Source organism: Pelophylax lessonae (assembly GCF_965119305.1).
Source record: "Pelophylax lessonae genome assembly, chromosome: 1".
In the NCBI taxonomy this organism is placed as follows: domain Eukaryota; kingdom Metazoa; phylum Chordata; class Amphibia; order Anura; family Ranidae; genus Pelophylax; species Pelophylax lessonae.
This window is the reverse complement of record NC_138768.1, coordinates 458,523,104-458,540,844: the sequence shown is the minus strand read 5'-3', so window position 1 is coordinate 458,540,844 and position 17,741 is coordinate 458,523,104. Positions and strand designations below refer to the sequence as shown.

The 17,741-nt window shown below is 41.4% G+C and overlaps 1 protein-coding gene across 1 annotated transcript in view; it reads left to right on the top strand.

Annotated features, from left to right (window-relative positions):
* BABAM1 (BRISC and BRCA1 A complex member 1) overlaps window positions 1-17,741 on the top strand; it is a 100,041-nt gene that overhangs the window by 17,930 nt on the left and 64,370 nt on the right. The window contains exons 3-4 of the mRNA XM_082271005.1: window positions 10,356-10,414; window positions 13,142-13,262. Of these exons, the coding sequence (XP_082127131.1) occupies window positions 10,356-10,414; window positions 13,142-13,262 (180 nt within the window). The remainder of the gene's footprint in view (window positions 1-10,355; window positions 10,415-13,141; window positions 13,263-17,741) is intronic.

The following is a 17,741-nucleotide window of genomic DNA, read 5'->3' as shown; positions in this document are numbered from 1 at the left end:
ATTGGTAGCCACAGAGCAAGTTTTTTTACCTAGGTTCTGGATTCTGCTAACTGCTTGATGGCATTAACATCAATTGCGTATGCATTGCCGATCAAGGGACATCTCTTAGATCAATACACCATGACTAACCTCAGGGTTCTGCAGTATGCTAGTATTTTTTATGTATATCTTGAACATACACATGAAGTGGATACATTTGGGGCAGGATCTCTGGTGGCTGTAGTTCAACCTTTGTTTGCAAATTAACGTTTCATGTGAAACTCGCTATCTGTGACTGTGCATTTCATAAACGATTGCTCCATCAATGTGGTGTTTCTAATAAGCCTTCTTTTAGAAGCAGGCTGTTTTTCCGTATGATGGTGCACGATACAGAACATTTTTTAACCTTATGTGTTTTATATACTGACATTGGAGGTTCAGTTGTTTCTACTGCATACCTTTCAATATATTCAGATGGAAATTACACATGGAGGGCCCAAGAGTCTTGGCTGCTGAGACTTCTCTGAGGGTTCTGCAATATGCTATGTCTCAGTATGTTATTTTGTCTACATTTTATGATATTGTTTGGACATTAACATGGACATGAAGTAGACCAGCCTTTTTCAACCAAGGTGCCTTGAGGTTTCTTCGGCGGTGCCTTGGCAAAATGCCTAAAAATGTATCAAAATTGGTTAACAAGCCAGCAGGTGGATCAAGCCTGCTTTTAATTACACAGTCACAGGTTTACATTATGCGCCATTACGATTTGCTAGACACTGGCATCCCAATATCCACTGATAACCACTGACGTCATCAGTTAATAAGGAAGGGTGTCTGTTGTCTCCACAGCATTGTTTGATCCTCCTGTACTCCTCTCCCTTAGCACTGGGGTGACTGAAAAATGTTGAGAAACACTGAAGTAGACTATTAGGTACTGGACATCTAATTGCGGATGTTGAACTTTCAAGTTCTCTTTGTCACAGATTAAGGCTTTTGCCAATTATTATCTGTGACTGTTTTTATTTTATACTACTGATATTCTAGTCTACTTTGTGCATATGGTAAAACAAACCTTAGTGCCGCGCTAAATAATATCATATACAACAATCAAAAATTAATAAACAACAACTACTAAATCCTCAGTTGTGACAAGTGTGTGCTATACTATAGATAATGTGAATTATTAATACTTGTGATATAATCAGATGCTTATAGGTCCAATAGAATATCCCCCTGATGAACACATGTGACCCTGTGTCGATACGCGTAGGGGATGGGCAAGGACAATGGCGGCACCCGGCGGCTAGACAGAACCAGCTCCCAGGAATGTAGTCTGAGGGCTTGCAGGCACAAATGAAACTGCTGTTGGAGGATATTTTGTATGTTTAGACTGGTGCGCTGGAAGCACCAGCATAATGTGAGTACCCATACTATTGTTTTTAATAAAGATATGCTTTTAAGGGTATGAGCACTATTGAATTATTTCTTCATATATGTGGCATTGCAACTGTGCTGTGGAGTAGTAGAGTGAGAAGTAGGGATGCACCGAAATGAAATTCTTGGCCGAAGCCGAATAATAATAAAATGTTTGGCCGAAGGCCGAATACCGAACGCGGTGTTTTGCATTTTTTCCATTTATTTTGCCAATTTTTTGTCCTCTCTCTTGTCCTCTCGTGTCTGTCTCTCTCTCTCTCTCTCTCTCTCTCTCTCTCTCTCTCTCTCTCTCTCTCTCTCTCTCTCTCTCTCTCTCTCTCTCTCTCTCTCTCTCGTCCCCTCACTCTCTCTCTCTCTCTTGTCCTCTCATGTCTCTCTCTCTCTCTCTTGTCCTCTCTCTCTCTCTCTCTCTCTTGTCCTCTCATGTCTCTCTCTCTCCCTAAATGTTACTGTAGGGAATAGGATTCAGTGCACACTGCAGCCTTGTACCATAGGGTTAATGTTAGTGACACTGTAGGGATTGGGAAGGATGCTGGGAATGGAAATCAGGAAGCATGCAGGCAGCCTTGTAAATTTTAATTGCAGATACAGGGCACTGGGCAGGTCAGGGTTAATGTGGTAACATCAATTACTCAGTGACAGTCAGTCAGTGTCAGTGTGGACTCGATCAGATTATACAGTGACAGACAGTCTCTCATAGTGGTAGTAGTAGGAGGCTGGAGGTGGACTAGTAGGAGCCTGGAAAGGAGCACAGCCGCATACATACATACATTACTCACTCGTGCACTGCAGCCCGCCCCACACATTCAGTGAGTCTTATGCCTCGTTTCCACTGAGCGGATCGGTTCGGGTCGGTACGGTACGCTAATTTGAGTGTTTTCATTATGAAAGTGGCCCATACAACCGAACCAAACCGCACCATTCCTGGTCCTGCTTCAGATGTAGGGCCATAGGAAATGGTACGGTACGGTTAGGGCGGAGCTACTGGCGTAACACAATAGATTCCACTGATTGGCGGACAGGAAAACTTCAGTGCTCACGTCAAATGAAAGAGCAAAACAAACACCTCATTTGGTGTAAACCCCGCATGGTCCCTGGTGGCCCGACTTGCAGTGGAAACGCTCACCTGAATAGACCAGACCATTCTAACCCTTCCAAACTGTACCGACCCGAACCGTTCCTCTCAGTGGAAACGAGGCAATACTCTCCTCCCTAGTTTTTTCAATGGCACATTCAGGAAGCCAATCACGCCGTGAGTAGCGGCACAGCGGAACCAATCAGGTGTGCAGGCATGCGTGATTGGTTCGCTGTGCAGCTAATCACGGCGTGATTGGCTTCCTGAATGTGCCATTGAAAAAACTAGGGAGGAGAGTAAGACTCACTGAATGTGTGGGGCGGGCTGCAGTGCACGAGTGAGTAATGTATGTATGCTCACCGCTGAAGTGTCCCGGCTTCCCCTGCCTAACACGGAAGTCTGTGAGTCCTCCTCCGAGTCCCTTCCCCCTGTAAATATCGCCTACGGCCACAGAACGATAGTCAATATCATATCGACTATCGTTCAGCCCTATTATTCGGCACAAAATTATTCGGCCTTTTGACTTATTCGGCCGAACACCGAAAGTGCTATTTTTTCTATTTTCGGCCGAATAATGTTCGGCCGCCGATTATTCGGTGCATCCCTAGTGAGAAGACAAGCAGTACATATTGGGGCTAACTGGGTGCTTATCCCCAGGCCGGGTAGAGGCAAAAATGTTGTTATTAGACTGAGCTTAGGTGCGAGGTCACAACATTTGAGGTGAGAACCCAACTAGAAGGGGGGGAGCACTCATTGTGGTGGCACATGGATGTGTTCATTTAACTGCCCAAAAGGAGAAGGAAGAGTCAGCACCCTATACAACACAGATGTTGGTGGCGGGAAGGATCATCACAATATATTTACATACAATTTGCATAGTTGTGGACTTTGTTTTAAAGAAGCATCTGATTATATCACAAGTATTAATAATTTACATGTTATCTATAGTATAGCACACACTTGTCAGAACAGAGGTTTTAGCAGTTCTTGTTAATAATTTTTGATTGTTTGTTTTATAAGATATTATTTAGCGCAGCACTAAGGTTTGGTTTATTATGGCACTATACACTTTTTAGTATGAGATGATCAGTGCTTGCAGCTGGCTTGATTAAAATAGTATTGGTCATAGTAGCTCGCAGGTTCCTTTTGATATCTACTTTGTGCATCGGCCTCAGCTGCAAATGGGCCATGATTTGGGCAGTTTTTTTTTATATGCATACTGCTCTAACTCTGACTATATGCAGTTGGCAATATGGTTTTCTTAATGCAAAGACAATGTGTGTGCCTGGTTTGGGGATCAGACCTCTGGGCAGGAGCCTAAATAGGGTACCTTTTTTTTTTTTTTTTTTTTTTTTTTTTTATTAGGAGTTGACAACATGTTACTCTATAATATATTTGATATTTCTACATACCTTCTGTAGGAAATAGGCTTTCTTACAGCAGGTTCTACATGATTGAGCCCTAGTCAGTTCTTTATACATGTATCTCTTCGATTATACTCCAGTTGTATCTGTCCTTGTATATCATGGCAAGCGTGGGGAGTAGGGTCCTCACACACCCTTATAGGATACTGAATCATAAAATAGAGTATGTAAAATAAATAAGCATAGACCAATTCGGACTGCGCTAAATAACAAACAATATGTTACAGTATCAAGGGCATAATAATTAACTAAAATTTGCAGTACGGGATAAGGGGAGGTGGCAATCCGGGCATGTGTGTACGCCGAAAACACTCTATGGCTCACATAAACACAATAGTATATAGTTAATGATTCAGAGCCACCTATGGCATATTAGAAAGATCTTATAATATTTAGGTTTGAAGGTAGAATATTTACCTCATGTTTAATAAAGAGTCATCAAGACTGGGAAAGCTGGTTTCCACATCAAAACACCAAAAAGGAACTAGAGGGGTCCAGCATATCCAGAGTTGTTGGAAAGGAGGAACATAGGAGAGTGTATTTATCTGTAAAAGAGACCCCATAGAGTCTAATTATGCAGGTATAGTGATATGCTGGCCTAAGTAATGCCGGAATAGTCTGAGGGCATATAACAGAGCGTTTGCAGATAATCACTCGAACTTACCCCAAGAGCAATAACATATGTTGGACGAAAATGTATTGCATGAAGCTCAGCAACAGTACAGGGATTTCGAGCTGGCAAATATAAAGGTACTGCCAAACATCACTCGGTAGAGACGATGTGAATAAGAGATAAGCCCACATGAGGGAAAAGTCACTTGTTACTAGGAGTATGCAGGTATCCCAGTTAGACATATGCCGGTTTTCGGTAATTCGATGTATTGCATACCCACGGTATTGTTGTTGTGGCATTTTTAAAATACCGAGTTTCTCTGCTCCTCAGCCTGACTTGTGAATTGATACATTTGGATGACTCATTCCTCACTCACTCAATAGAAAACAGCTCTGGTAATATGATCCTAGAGTGAGAGACTTAGCTCCTCCCTGTAACCAATCAGACGGCTCCCACTCAGCACACACCCACATACTTCCTTCCCGGGCTCAGAGAGACAGTGAGAGACACAGTGCCTTCTAAAAGCAAGTACTTTTACCATACACTGTCACTAGATAGATAGATAGATAGATAGATGTACAGATAGATAGATAGATGTACAGATAGATGTACAGATAGATAGATGTACAGAAATACAAACACGGGCATAGCAGCATATATATATATATATATATATATATATATATATATATATATATATATATATATATTATATATATATATAATAATAATAGATATAGATGCACAGGCATAGCAGCCCACATTACATTAGTATATAGTCATCAAGCAGTGTCTGGCCTACCCGGTGATGACTGGTCCTGGCGCTCCGATCCGATGGCCTTGTCATTAAGGGGGCTAAATCCTTGCGGTCCAGAAGTGGTTAAACCTGCAGGAGGAGCGGTGTTTTTATTTGTAAATTACTTTACTATTGCTGATTCACATGTATGCGGGTTACCGGTTCACATGTATGTGGGTTGGCGGCCCATATTTGCATAGGGATAGCAGCCCATTGATTTGAATGGGGTTGGGCTGCTATGCCTGCGTTTTCAGCTGAAAAAAGCCGCATGCAGAATTTTAAAAAATGCAGTGGCCGTGAACCCCATCCTGCTTTTGCACCATGTGACTTACTTGCAGTTCCTGCACACGCAAACTGTGTTTTTAAATGCTGGGCCCATGTATTTAAAAACGCAGAAAGCTTGCCAGAGCAGGAACTGCAGGTAAGTCGCATGGTGCAGAAGTAGGATGGATTTAAAGGCCACTGCATTTTTTTAAAATGCTGCATGCACCTTTTTTCTGAGTAAAATGAGGGCATAGCAGCCCATTCAAATCAATGGGCTGCTATGCCTGTGCAAATGTGGGCCGCCAACCCGCATACATGTGAACCGCCAACCTGCATACATGTGAACTAGGCCTAAAGCATGTGAAAAGTAATTTACAAATAAAAACGCCGGTCCTCCTGCAGTTTTAACCACTTCTGGGCCGCAAGGATTTGCCCCTAATGACCAGGCCATCGGATCAGAGCGCCAGGACCAGTCATCACCAGGCAGGCCAGACACTGCTTGATGGCTTATTTTAGGCCTGGTTAACAGTCTGTACTGACTGACTATATAATAATGTGCAAAAGTGAACCAAAGTCCCTAAATTCAGCAATGAAATTGAAGTGAGGTAGAAATTTAATAATTTAAGTTTAATAATTGAATACCGTGATAATACCGTATACCGTGACCAAACCCTAATCAATTAATCGCAGCATGGAAATCTGATATCGTCACATGCCTAATCCCAGTCCTATAAGGGCATAAGCAGAGAAGACAAGGAATGGGTAAAAAAAGGAGAGAGAAGCCAACAATGAATGAAGAATGCTGGTTATAACCCCAAAAGGTCCGGTATGGTATATTGAAGAGAAACGTACCTGTACATGCATAGCTGTGCCCGCTCAACTGTTCCGCTATTAGGCACTTTGTGCGAGTGTCCTAAATACCCCCATCACACCGGCCGCTAATCGGCCCGTGACGTCAAGGAGCTGCGTCACGTCGGGTCGGTGTGTGCGTTCCACAGTAGGAAGCGCATATAACCGGATGTGCGGCTGCCCTAAGGAAGTGACGAGAGCTCACCAAGCCCAAAAGGGATGGATCAGATGGTAGGCGGACCCCAAGGCAAGGAATCCCGTGTGTGGAAAAATGTAGCCTGCCCAGGGAGCCACAGACATCAGCACCAGAGGAGTCCAAAATGAATAAATCAATGGCTTAAACAACACATGCAGCAGAACAATGTATACTGAACAATAAGATTTACAGAACAAGCAGCGTGTCCATGGCGGGCATAAACATGTAATATAATTGTCCCAAATAGGGAATATCATAGGCTACATCCTATTGCAGGATATTTTAAAGGACGTGTCAAAACCGAGCGTAAGGGACCGCAAAAGGAAGTTTAATGAGAACATGGAGAATTATTATGCTCTGTTTTGACACATGTCCTTTAAAATATCCTGCAAGAGGATGTAGCCTATGATTCTCCCTATTTGGGACAATTATATTACATGTTTATGCCCGCCATGGACATGCTGCTTGTTTTGTAAATCTTATTGTTCAGTATACATTGTTCTGCTGCATGTGTTGTTTATGTCATTGATTTATTCATTTTGGACTCCTCTGGTGCTGATGTTTGTGGCTCCCTATTGTCTATCTTATGATGTGCCCTGTTGTGCGTTTTTACACATTCGATAATATTATTCTGAACGCATATAACGAGTTCTTTTTAATCGATTAATTTCTTTTTAACAGCATATACCAATCTTAGTGAATACAGACTACAGTAGGGAATTTAGAAGTATATTTATTCACAAGAAAAATGCAATGTGATGATATGTAGTTCCATGATAACATTAAAAAGAAAGCAAGATTACGTTTCCCCAGGTATAGTTTAAACCATAGCTAAGTATTCTATATAGTCAGACCACAATTGTCTGCGAATTGCGCAGCCAACAGTCGCTCCACTGCAGTTGGAGTGAGAATAGGGTATGCAAAACGGGAGACTAAATCGCTAATATTGAGCTAAACTTGATACTAATGAAAACATCTGAAAAAAAAAAAAAAAATCAGCTTTTAGAGAAAAATCTACTATGGTTCATACGGCTGGGACTGTAATCTCGTTACCCTTAAATATGAAATATAAAACATATAAGGAAGGAAATAAACGATAGTAAAAAATAATCAGATAATTAGCAAGGTATATTTACCACATTTAAAATGGCTGCTAGCTTAAAATGGTCGTTACCAGAGTCCTTAAGATGGCTGCCTTCCCAAAATGGTGGCCGGTTAGGGAGGAGTTTCATCTGGCGTCCTTCAAAGTTGCAGATAAAGGATGGAGCAAGATGGAGTATGTATAGATGAGTATATGTATGGATGTAAGTAGCGTGTGTGTTGTAATGTATGTTGTCGTAATGTGTATCTGTGTTACATCTGGGCTTCCCTTTTTATATTGTGTTGAACAAAGGGCAGTAAAATTACCATAAGCCGAACCCAGAAGGAGGAACTTTATTCCCATTGGTTGGGATTACTTAACCATTAACTGATGAGATCGTTGGGCGACACCTCTACTAGTCATACAGTATATTGGAAATTTAGAATTACATGATAAGTTTTTCATGTAATAATAATCATAAAAACAATATGAAAATCTGTCCATATTCTCATGATACATACGTGTCCATCTAATATCTCCATCATGTGTCTAGCTAAGGATTGGACCTGGTAACGCCGTTTTATTAAGGATATATTACTAATACGATATATATATTGATTGGAAATGACTGCTTTGCCCAGATACTTTACATTTAGTAGCAGTACAAATTATATAAATACATAGACTGTTATATATATTGCTGCACTGTTATATATATATATATAATATTGCTGCACAACAACTTGTATATGTAAACTTTTCTATACATGGGTCATTTCCAATCAGAATATTATCCATTAAGGGATTATTATGTTAACAACAATACAATCATGATTTGGGACTGGATTATAAAATATGGGAGAAATTCTGACCATTATACACTACTATATAATAGATATAATGTAATTCTCAATAGAAGATTGTCAGAAAATCATAAGTTCCACACCCCCCTTTGGTATATGATGGGACAAGGATGTTGTATAAGCTTATGATTATATTCAATTCATTTGAAGATGCAGTTCTAATCAGTCTAAGTGAACAATATTTATTTGACACCATGTAGCTTCCAATGGACAATTGTCTGTATGACACAATCTCTACTCCCGTCTTTGGTGAAGGTAAATGAATTACAAGTTCTTGTCTTTGTCCAGGCTGTTTTCCGTTTGTTTGACTTCTCAGGGTAGAAACAATAGTTTATTTGCTAGGGAATAGATGAACACAGGTGTGATCCTGAAACTGGTTGAATTCTGCCATTGTGGAGAGAAATTTAATTGCCAGAGCATTATATTCAAAGTTTATCTAAACACAATTTCCTTTTGGGGGCAGACGACCTAGCTTCTCATCTCAAGGACATGTAAAGAACACAAATTCAACAATGGACGCAGTTTGTGCTTGAAACTGAAGATATTTTGACTGAATCAGTGACCAGGTCATTTGAGGCCTCAAAGTTCACAATTCTTGACCTGTAATAGGAAAAATGTATTTCTATTTCGTACTGAAGTCTAACAGCCCTTAAAGTCCGCATTTCAGGTCTGCGTTGCTAGACCTTTCCTTTTTGTCTGATTTAATTAGTTGTTCCCTGCTACTATTCATAGTTATATGTAGAACCTCTCAGTAGAGTCAGAAGTAATTTCCCAAATCTTTGACATCAGTATGGACAGAGGAAGGGGTTTGCCTCAAAAGCTCCACAGAGCTGGCAATTAGATCATACTAGCATCTCTTACATCTACCAATCTAAACCAGGTACCACCCAAGGGGATCACAACTTATTCTACAAGGGCCTGACCATCTTTATATGTGGAGAAAGCAAGAGCTATGCCAGACCAGATCTGCCAGGTGGCAACCTGGTTGAGCTTCAGTACCCTTACAAAACATTACAGGATAGATTTCTTGTCTAAAAGACCAGTCTTTCAGTGGAAAGGTCCTTCAGGCTGTAGACACCCCCCTCCCCTAGTAGTATTACTTGCTAAATCCTCTCAGATGCTGCCCTGAAAGAGGACTTGAGAAAAACAGAGTTGGGTACCTGGTATCTCTCTCTTTTTTTCTAGTAAGTCTTCCAGAGCAGCACGCATACCCATCCCTATTTTTTATTTTTTAGGCGGAAGTTTTATGGAAGGATAGTGTTTATTTGCCTGTTGTTCCTCCAGTACTTGTATATTACTGAGGCACTGAGGTATGTGATGGCCTTTTAAAATGGTGGATGATGTGTTTCCAGTTTTAGGTGGGTGGAGACCTATCTCTCAGATGCTGATCTCAAAGACTTCCTAGAAAAGGAGTTACCAGTTTTTTGGGGGGTTTTTTTATATCGCTGTTTGGCTCGATTCACACTGCCACGACTTGGGATCCGACTTGTGAGACATGTAAAATTGTGTGTCATGTGAAATCCCATGTTAGTCAATGAAAGCCATCTTAATTATCACTACTAAAGTCGCTCCGACTTCAGAAAAGGTTCCTGTACTCCTTCAAGGTGACTTCTATCTGACTTCTGTTCTCTTTTGTTCTATATGTCTATCAAAGTAGCAAATCGCCAGGAAGTCGTCTGGCAAAGTCGCACTGCAAGTCGCGCAACTTTTCTGGTCGTGCCAGTGTTAACTGAGCCTTAGGCATCTTGATGTTCATTGTTGTTTGTTTCCTATTGCTACAGATCATTTGTCTGGATTTGTCCGAAGAAATGTCCTCTCAGAAATTGGAATCCTTTAATGGGTAGGTTTCTTTATTTTGCTTCTTTTTTTTTTTTTGTTTTTTTTATAGCGATCACTGTCTTGAAAGATGCGGTTTTAATTTGTTAACATGTTATGGTTGGTAAGCCCAGTTTTAAAGCTAAACTCCAGTCAGATCAGCACCTATAAATACTCTCAAACCTCCCTCTCTCCCTCTTTGTGTTCCTTTTTTTTTTTTTTTTTTTTAGGACCATGTCCCTGTTCGGTGTTATCCCTTTACTTAGCTCCTGTGACACAATCACAGAGGCTGCAAAACCTCTTCTACACTACAAGACGTGGGTGGAAAATTGTCAGCCAAACAACAGATGCATTCAATCGGCTGTCAAAATTCAATAACTGTTAGATTTTTTATTTATTTATTTTTTTTTACAAGCTGAATGAAAAAACTTTGTGTATGGCCAGCTTAAGTGAAAGTCTTCGGACAGATAGCTGTTTTGTGTTCCATTAAATGCTGCTTTCTTTCAGGAGCTGTAGTTTCAGTACGTTCTTGCTGAGATTGCAAATCCTAATACACCCTGAGTTCGGCTTCTACATTCTCGCAACCTTTAACCAAACCTTATGTAAAGTGTAATTTATGCCCTTTAATATTCTATGCTTATTTTTTTGCACCCATTCCCTTTCTACAATATATCTGCATATTTAAGATGAGATTATACTAACGATAACAGAATAGTCCTATAGATTAGAATTAGAAACTGTATTTAACTAAATAACTTTGCGTCATCCGAACCTTGGGGGAAATACCTAAAGCAGACCTTGTACCTAAAATATCAGCTTTTCCAGAAGGCTGTGTTGAGGCTTAGTAAGATCACCAGAGCCTACATGAGAGTATCCGAAGGCAAGGTCAAAGGTAAGTATCTCCTTTTCTGTTATTTTTTTTTTCCCCCCTAAAGGTTTAGATCGCAATTTTGCATGGCAGGCTACTAGAAAGGGGTTAAATAGTTTTTGGGTGCATGGTCAGCTAAAATATAGGAAATTTTGTTTAAAGAGGTTGTAAACCCGATTTTTTTTTTTTTTTTTCTTTTTTTCCACCCTGAAAGAGAGACATGCATCGCATACTAGCTCATTATGAAATACCTTAGAACAAGCCCCCGCTGTGCCGCCCGCTTACCTCCATGACGGGCGCCCGTCTTCCGGGATCTGATTGGCCGGAGCCGCGGTGACGTCGCTCCCGCGCATGCGCACAGGAGCCGACGGTCACGGCACGGGGCTCTGAAGGAACGGCACCAGCGGCCGTTCCTTCAGAGCGCATGCGCCAGTGACGTCACTGGCTGCATGTAAGGTAAATATCTCCTAAACGGTACATGTTTAGGAGATATTTACAGTACCTATAGGTAAGCCTTATCATAGGCTTACCTATAGGTACAACTTGCAGAGGAGGGTTTACTTCCTCTTTAAGCAGTTGAGGTCACAAGGAAAATGACATACATTCATATATGTTTCTCCCCAAGCTGCCACTCGCCCCACTGCTCTTTTCAGCAAATCCCAGCTGTGAAATTGACAGCCAGGACTTCCTCTGCTACACAGCTGTGGCTTCAGCCACTGTTGTATAAAAAGGTGCTTCTGATCGTTGTTTAGAATACAGCTGAGCCTTTAAAAAAAGGCCATTTTTCAATTCCAGCATACAGGTGGATTTACTAAAGGAGTTGAGTCTTGACACACAAATTGTATGAATATTCACTTCAAATCAATAGTCTAATCATGTGAAAAGCAAATTCCCAATTACTTATTTCATCTGTATCTGCACATATTTGAATTACTGGAGTGAATATGAACACAGTATATTGTGTGAAGATTCTTACTTCTGTAGTGCTGTATATTGGCCTAATGGTATTTTATTGGTTTCAATTTAATTTGCCAGTCAAAGGGGTGACTTTGATCTACACATGATGTCTCTTGAAGCAACCTTACCATGACGACTTTCAGTAGGAATATTTTTAAATATTTTAATAATTTATTTATTATTTTAAATATTTCCTAGAAGTTTTAAAACATTTTAAATGTAGTTCTACTTTGAACTTAACGGGGGACACAATGGGGGGGGGGGGGGATTGGACCCAGGTGCCGGCAGATGCTTTAACACGTTACAGATTACACCCAGAATATAGATGTACCATGTTACTAAAGGTGAACCTATCCTTTAGTACTAGCCTTCTTTATCTCCTTGTCACCCCTTCTATTGGTACTGTAACCCAGCTCTTTTTTTCTGACCATTTGGATATTTACAGTAGTTACACCCAGAATGTCTGACAGTAAATGCCAGGTCAGTTTTGCATTTTGCTCATTTGGATTTCATGGTGACATGTTCATATATTCAGTAGAGATATTCACCCTGGAGCTGTTGCAGCAAAGTTTTCAAAACCTTTTTGCTCAAATATAATATTTGCATATTGGTCAGAGAAGACAAGGTTACTAACGGTTACTTTACTCATGTTTTTAGACTCCCAGTTTTTTTGTTCACCTTTGTGCTAGTCCACAGTGTAACCATATTGAAATTGTATGTTTTAGATTCAAGTCAGACACACTGAACACCTCTTGTATGTTTTAGATTCATGTCAGACACACAGTACATCTCTTTATACTTCAGGTTCTCTTATTTTAAAATAATATGGCTGTTGTATAGATTATTAAAGAAATAATGCTTTTCTTCTTATGTAAAGTTTTTCTTATTAAATGCTGATTAAATTCTGTATTTTCTTTATATTGATAGGTCTAAAGCCAATGCTCTCAATTCTTCACAGAAAATGATTGAGATGTTTGTTCGAACAAAGCACAAAATAGATAAAAGACATGAATTTGCACTGGTAGTTGCAAACAATGAGGCTATGTGGGTGAGTGATAAAATATATTTGTTACCTGTCCCTTATTCACTCTGCATTTCTTATGTTGGGCATACACTGATTGATTTTCAGCATTTCAGAAATCTGAGCATTGTTTGTCCCTGCTGGTAGTGTTCCCCAATATTAATTGCCTTTTTGCCAAAAGACCTGATTTTCAAATGAACCGTGCTCCATAGAATCAGATGCAGGCACTGTTCAGGAATTATATTATGTTATTATTACTGATGAGTCACATTCTCTTTACTCCTCACCAGTAACAGTCCAATATTGTTCTGGCTTTATAATGACTGGAGCGGCTTTACGCATGTGCTTTTTCTTTTTTGAGCAGCTTTATGTATTCTTTTTTTCCTTTGATCGTCTTTCAGGGCAGCATCTGCGAGATAGGCTCCCCCCACCTGAAATAGGAAACACAATAGTCCACCATTATAAAAATGTCGGTCATACCTGTGTGCCTCAGTTTGATTGTGTTTCCTTCAGACCCACAGGAGCTGCAGCAATTTGTTTTTTTCCAGTCTCTGTGCTAACTGCAGGGGACTCCATGGCCAGCTTCCTATTCAGCCCAGCGGGCTTTGGGTATTGCAGACCTCGTGGGGAGGGGACATCGCTTCCAAAAATAGATTGTGCGGAATCCCCTTTTACAGGCAATATACTGTTCGGACCAGACTTGGAAATGGTTTTGGACAGAACCGCAGCCAAAAAAGGGTTTCCTCGTACCAAAAAGAAGCAGGGGAAAGTGCCCTTTCGTCAGTCCAGGGGATTTAAAAAAAAGGGGGCCAAAAAGGGCTGGACACAACAAAACAAAAAAGGCAAGGGAGATTTTATCCTTAAGCCTTCCATCCAAAGAAACAAAAAAGCAATGACGGTCTCCAGGTGGGGGGCAGATTGGCTACCATTGCTCATCAGTGGAGGAAGATCACAAAAAACAGATTTGTCCCTCGCACGATAGCAGAAGGTTACTTAATATAGTTTTCCCCAACCGAATAACCTGGTGATGACACTCCCAAAAGACACAGACCACATGAAGGCCTTTCTATCCGCACTAGAAAACTTACTCAAACAGAAAGTCATTTGTCACGTCCCGCCAGAAGAGGAAAAAACAGGAGTTTACTCACACCTATTCATAAGGAAGAAGCTATCAGGCAAGCTAAGGCTCATACTGAACCTCAAACCACTCAACAAAAAGATAAGGCACAAGAGATTCAGGATGAAGTACATCTACTCAGTCAGGAATATCCTTCCGGCGGGAATATTCATGGCTACAGTAGATCTGCAAGATGCATATTTACAGATGCCGATAAAGAAGAATCATCAAAGATACTTTAGATTCTTGGGCCAAGGCCCGGCAACCACTCTACACTTGCAGTACACAGCTCTGCCTTTCAGCATCTCTTCTGCACCCAGGACATTCTCAGAAATAATGGCAGAAGATCTATAAAACCTGAGACAGCAGGGCATAGGCATGGTACCATACCTAGACAACGTGCTGTTCTTCGCCAAATCAGCAGAAAGCCTGGATGCCAATCTGAGCATGACCATCTCTTACTTGCAAAGCTTAGGATGGATGGTGAGCGTAGAAAAATCACAATTAACCCCAAGCCAGAGGGTTACATACTTGGGTTAAGTAATAGATGCCAAAATAACCAAAATTTTTCTAACGGAAGAAAAGGTCGGGAAAATCAGAGCCCATAGTATCTCTCTGATAGGGGTCGAATTCATGACCATCAGACGAAGCATGGCGGTGTTGGGACTAATGACATCCTCAAGTCTGGCCATCACCTGGGCACAGCTCCATATGAGGTTTCTACAAAATCACATTCTGGCCCAGTGGATGGCAACCCATCATCCCTAGAGACGACTATCCCGGTCCCTCATTCAGTCGCAACTGGGTGCAGACCAATCTGGTGCTGATCACTACAGACGGCAGCACTCTGGGATGGGGAGCGCATATGGTGAATAGCTGCGCACAAGGAGAATGGAACCTCCATTGGTCCCAGGCCCCCTCAAACATGAGGGAATTAAAAGCCGTAAAGGAGGCGCTAAAAGCATTCTAACCGTTCATTCAGGGCAGAGATATTCGGATTCAGTCAGGCATACCTGAACAGACAAGGGGGGACAAAATCTACTCGTTTAATGGGCCTGACAGAAACTACGCTGTCATGGGCCGAAAGAAACCTCAGATCCATCTCTGCCATCCATCTGAAGGGAACCGACAAAACGCTGGCAGACTTCTTAAGTCGAAAAATCATAAAACATGACGAAATGGTCCTTATATCAAACTACCTTCTCGTGGATCGCCCAAGCCTGGGGGGTGCCTGAAGTGGATCTGTTTGCGTCAAAGATAAATACGAAACTCCCAAAGTTCTTCTCCCTGGACCCCACAGATGACAACATCAGTGTAGATGCGTTCAACCAAAGCTGGGCATACCAGCTGTGTTATGCATTTCCTTCAGCACCCTAATTCCAAAGTTAGAACAAAAGATCAAGGAAGAAAGGGCAATAGTGATACTTATTGCACCCCGTTTGCCCTAGAGGCGATGGTTCAGTCACTTGAAAAACCTCAGTGTTCGACCGCATCTAACACTGCCTGACATACCGAACCTCCTATCGCAGGGGCCAGTCAACCACCGAAACCACAAGGTCATGAAGCTCTCGTCCTGGTTCCTGAAAGAGTGAGGCTACAGAGGAAGGGTCTTTCGAAAAGGGTGATAGACACCATTTTAGCCAGCAGAAAACCTGTGATGAGCCATCTACAAGAAAGTAAAGAAAATGTTTTTCTGGTACGGGAGCAAGGGGACTGTTCCAGCAATTTTAGATTTCTTACTGGAAGTGGCGGATAAAAACATTTCCCATAACACTTTGAAGGTCCAAGTGGCGGCACTATCTTCCTGCCTAGACATCAGGTTGGCAGAAGATCCAGTCATAAGATTTTCTCTCGTTTAAAAAGCGCTAGACCCACGAAGCTCAGCAGAATCCTGACATGGGACCACTCCACTGTGCTTAAAGGATTCCTCTCTCTACCCTTCGAACCACTGGAGGAATCCTCAGATAAATACCTTGCACAAAAACTGTACTCCTAGTGGCCCTTGTGTCGGCCAGGAGAGTAAGCGAAATACAGGCTCCATCTATGATAGAACCCTACTGTATGATTTAGACCGATAAGATTATCCTCACCCCAGACCCAGCTTTTTTTTTTTACTAAAAGTCTCTTCAACTTTACACATAACACAGATTGTACTTATTCCCTCCCCTCCAGGTTTGATGGATAGCAAAAAAAGAGATATGTACAACAAGCTAGATGAGTCAACAAATGAAAGCAGGCCTCGAAAAGTACGATAGCCAGACACAGGCAGCCTACAAAGCACAAAACTTTTCCCCACTGAGTGGAGTCAAAGCCTACTTGACCAGAGCTTGGGCATCCTGAAGCGCAGAAAGGGCGGGGGAACACTGGATCAGATCTGCATGTCAGCGACATGGTTGAGCTTCAATACCTTTGCAAGGCATTACCGCATCCACCAGCTGTCCAGTCAGGACCAGACATTTGGTCGCAAGGTGCTCCAAACCTTATCCCTCTCCTTAGTATTGTTTAAAACATCCTCTCAGATGCTGCCCTGGAAGACGATTAGAGAAATCAGAGTTAGGTACCTGGTAACTCTTTTTCTAAGAAGTCCTCCAGGGCAGCACTCGTTCCTGCCCTAAACAACAGTACAAAGACTTTTTGCAGATTCATAAGCTTAGTGAGGGTTCCTTCGGTACTTTACGAATACTGAGGCATGCAGGTATGACTGACATTTTTATAATGGTGGACTATTGTGTTTCCTCTTTTAGGTGGGAGGAGCCTATCTCTCAGATGCTGCCCTGGAAGACTTCTTAGAAAAAGAGTTACGGGGTACCTAACTTTTTTTGTTTTTACTTCTTGTGGCAATTCTCTTCATGTATTGTAATACCCACAGTTCAACACAGATCTAATGCTGGCTGCATTTAAGCCTTGTGCAGATGGGTCTCAAGTTGCATAAGAACATTTGCAAAGCTTTCAGCAAGTTTCAAGCAGTTTTGTTTAAGCTTTTAAAGAATAACTATTGCTAAGGAAAAACTATGATCCCCCTTTTTTTTTTTTTTTTTTCATGCAACCTCCTGCAGGGCATTTACCGTGTACACACTTTAGAAGATGCTGGGAGAGAAGTTGGGTGTCAGCATAGCATAGGTATGGTGCCTATGTTTAACTCCCTATGTTTAACTCCCAATTTGCCCAGAAAAAGGCCTAAAGCATGGGTGTAAAAAAGACTCATTGGCACCAGGGGAGTGCAAACTAAAGCTGGCCAAACTGATTGTAGATTTTTCCATCCACACTATATAGCATAGGTCAGTGTTTCTCAACCATTTTTCAGTCAAGGCACCTTTTAAAAATGATACAGTTTTGAGGCACCCCATTCTAAAATGTAAAAACTATTCTAATAGTTTTGCACAACGCGA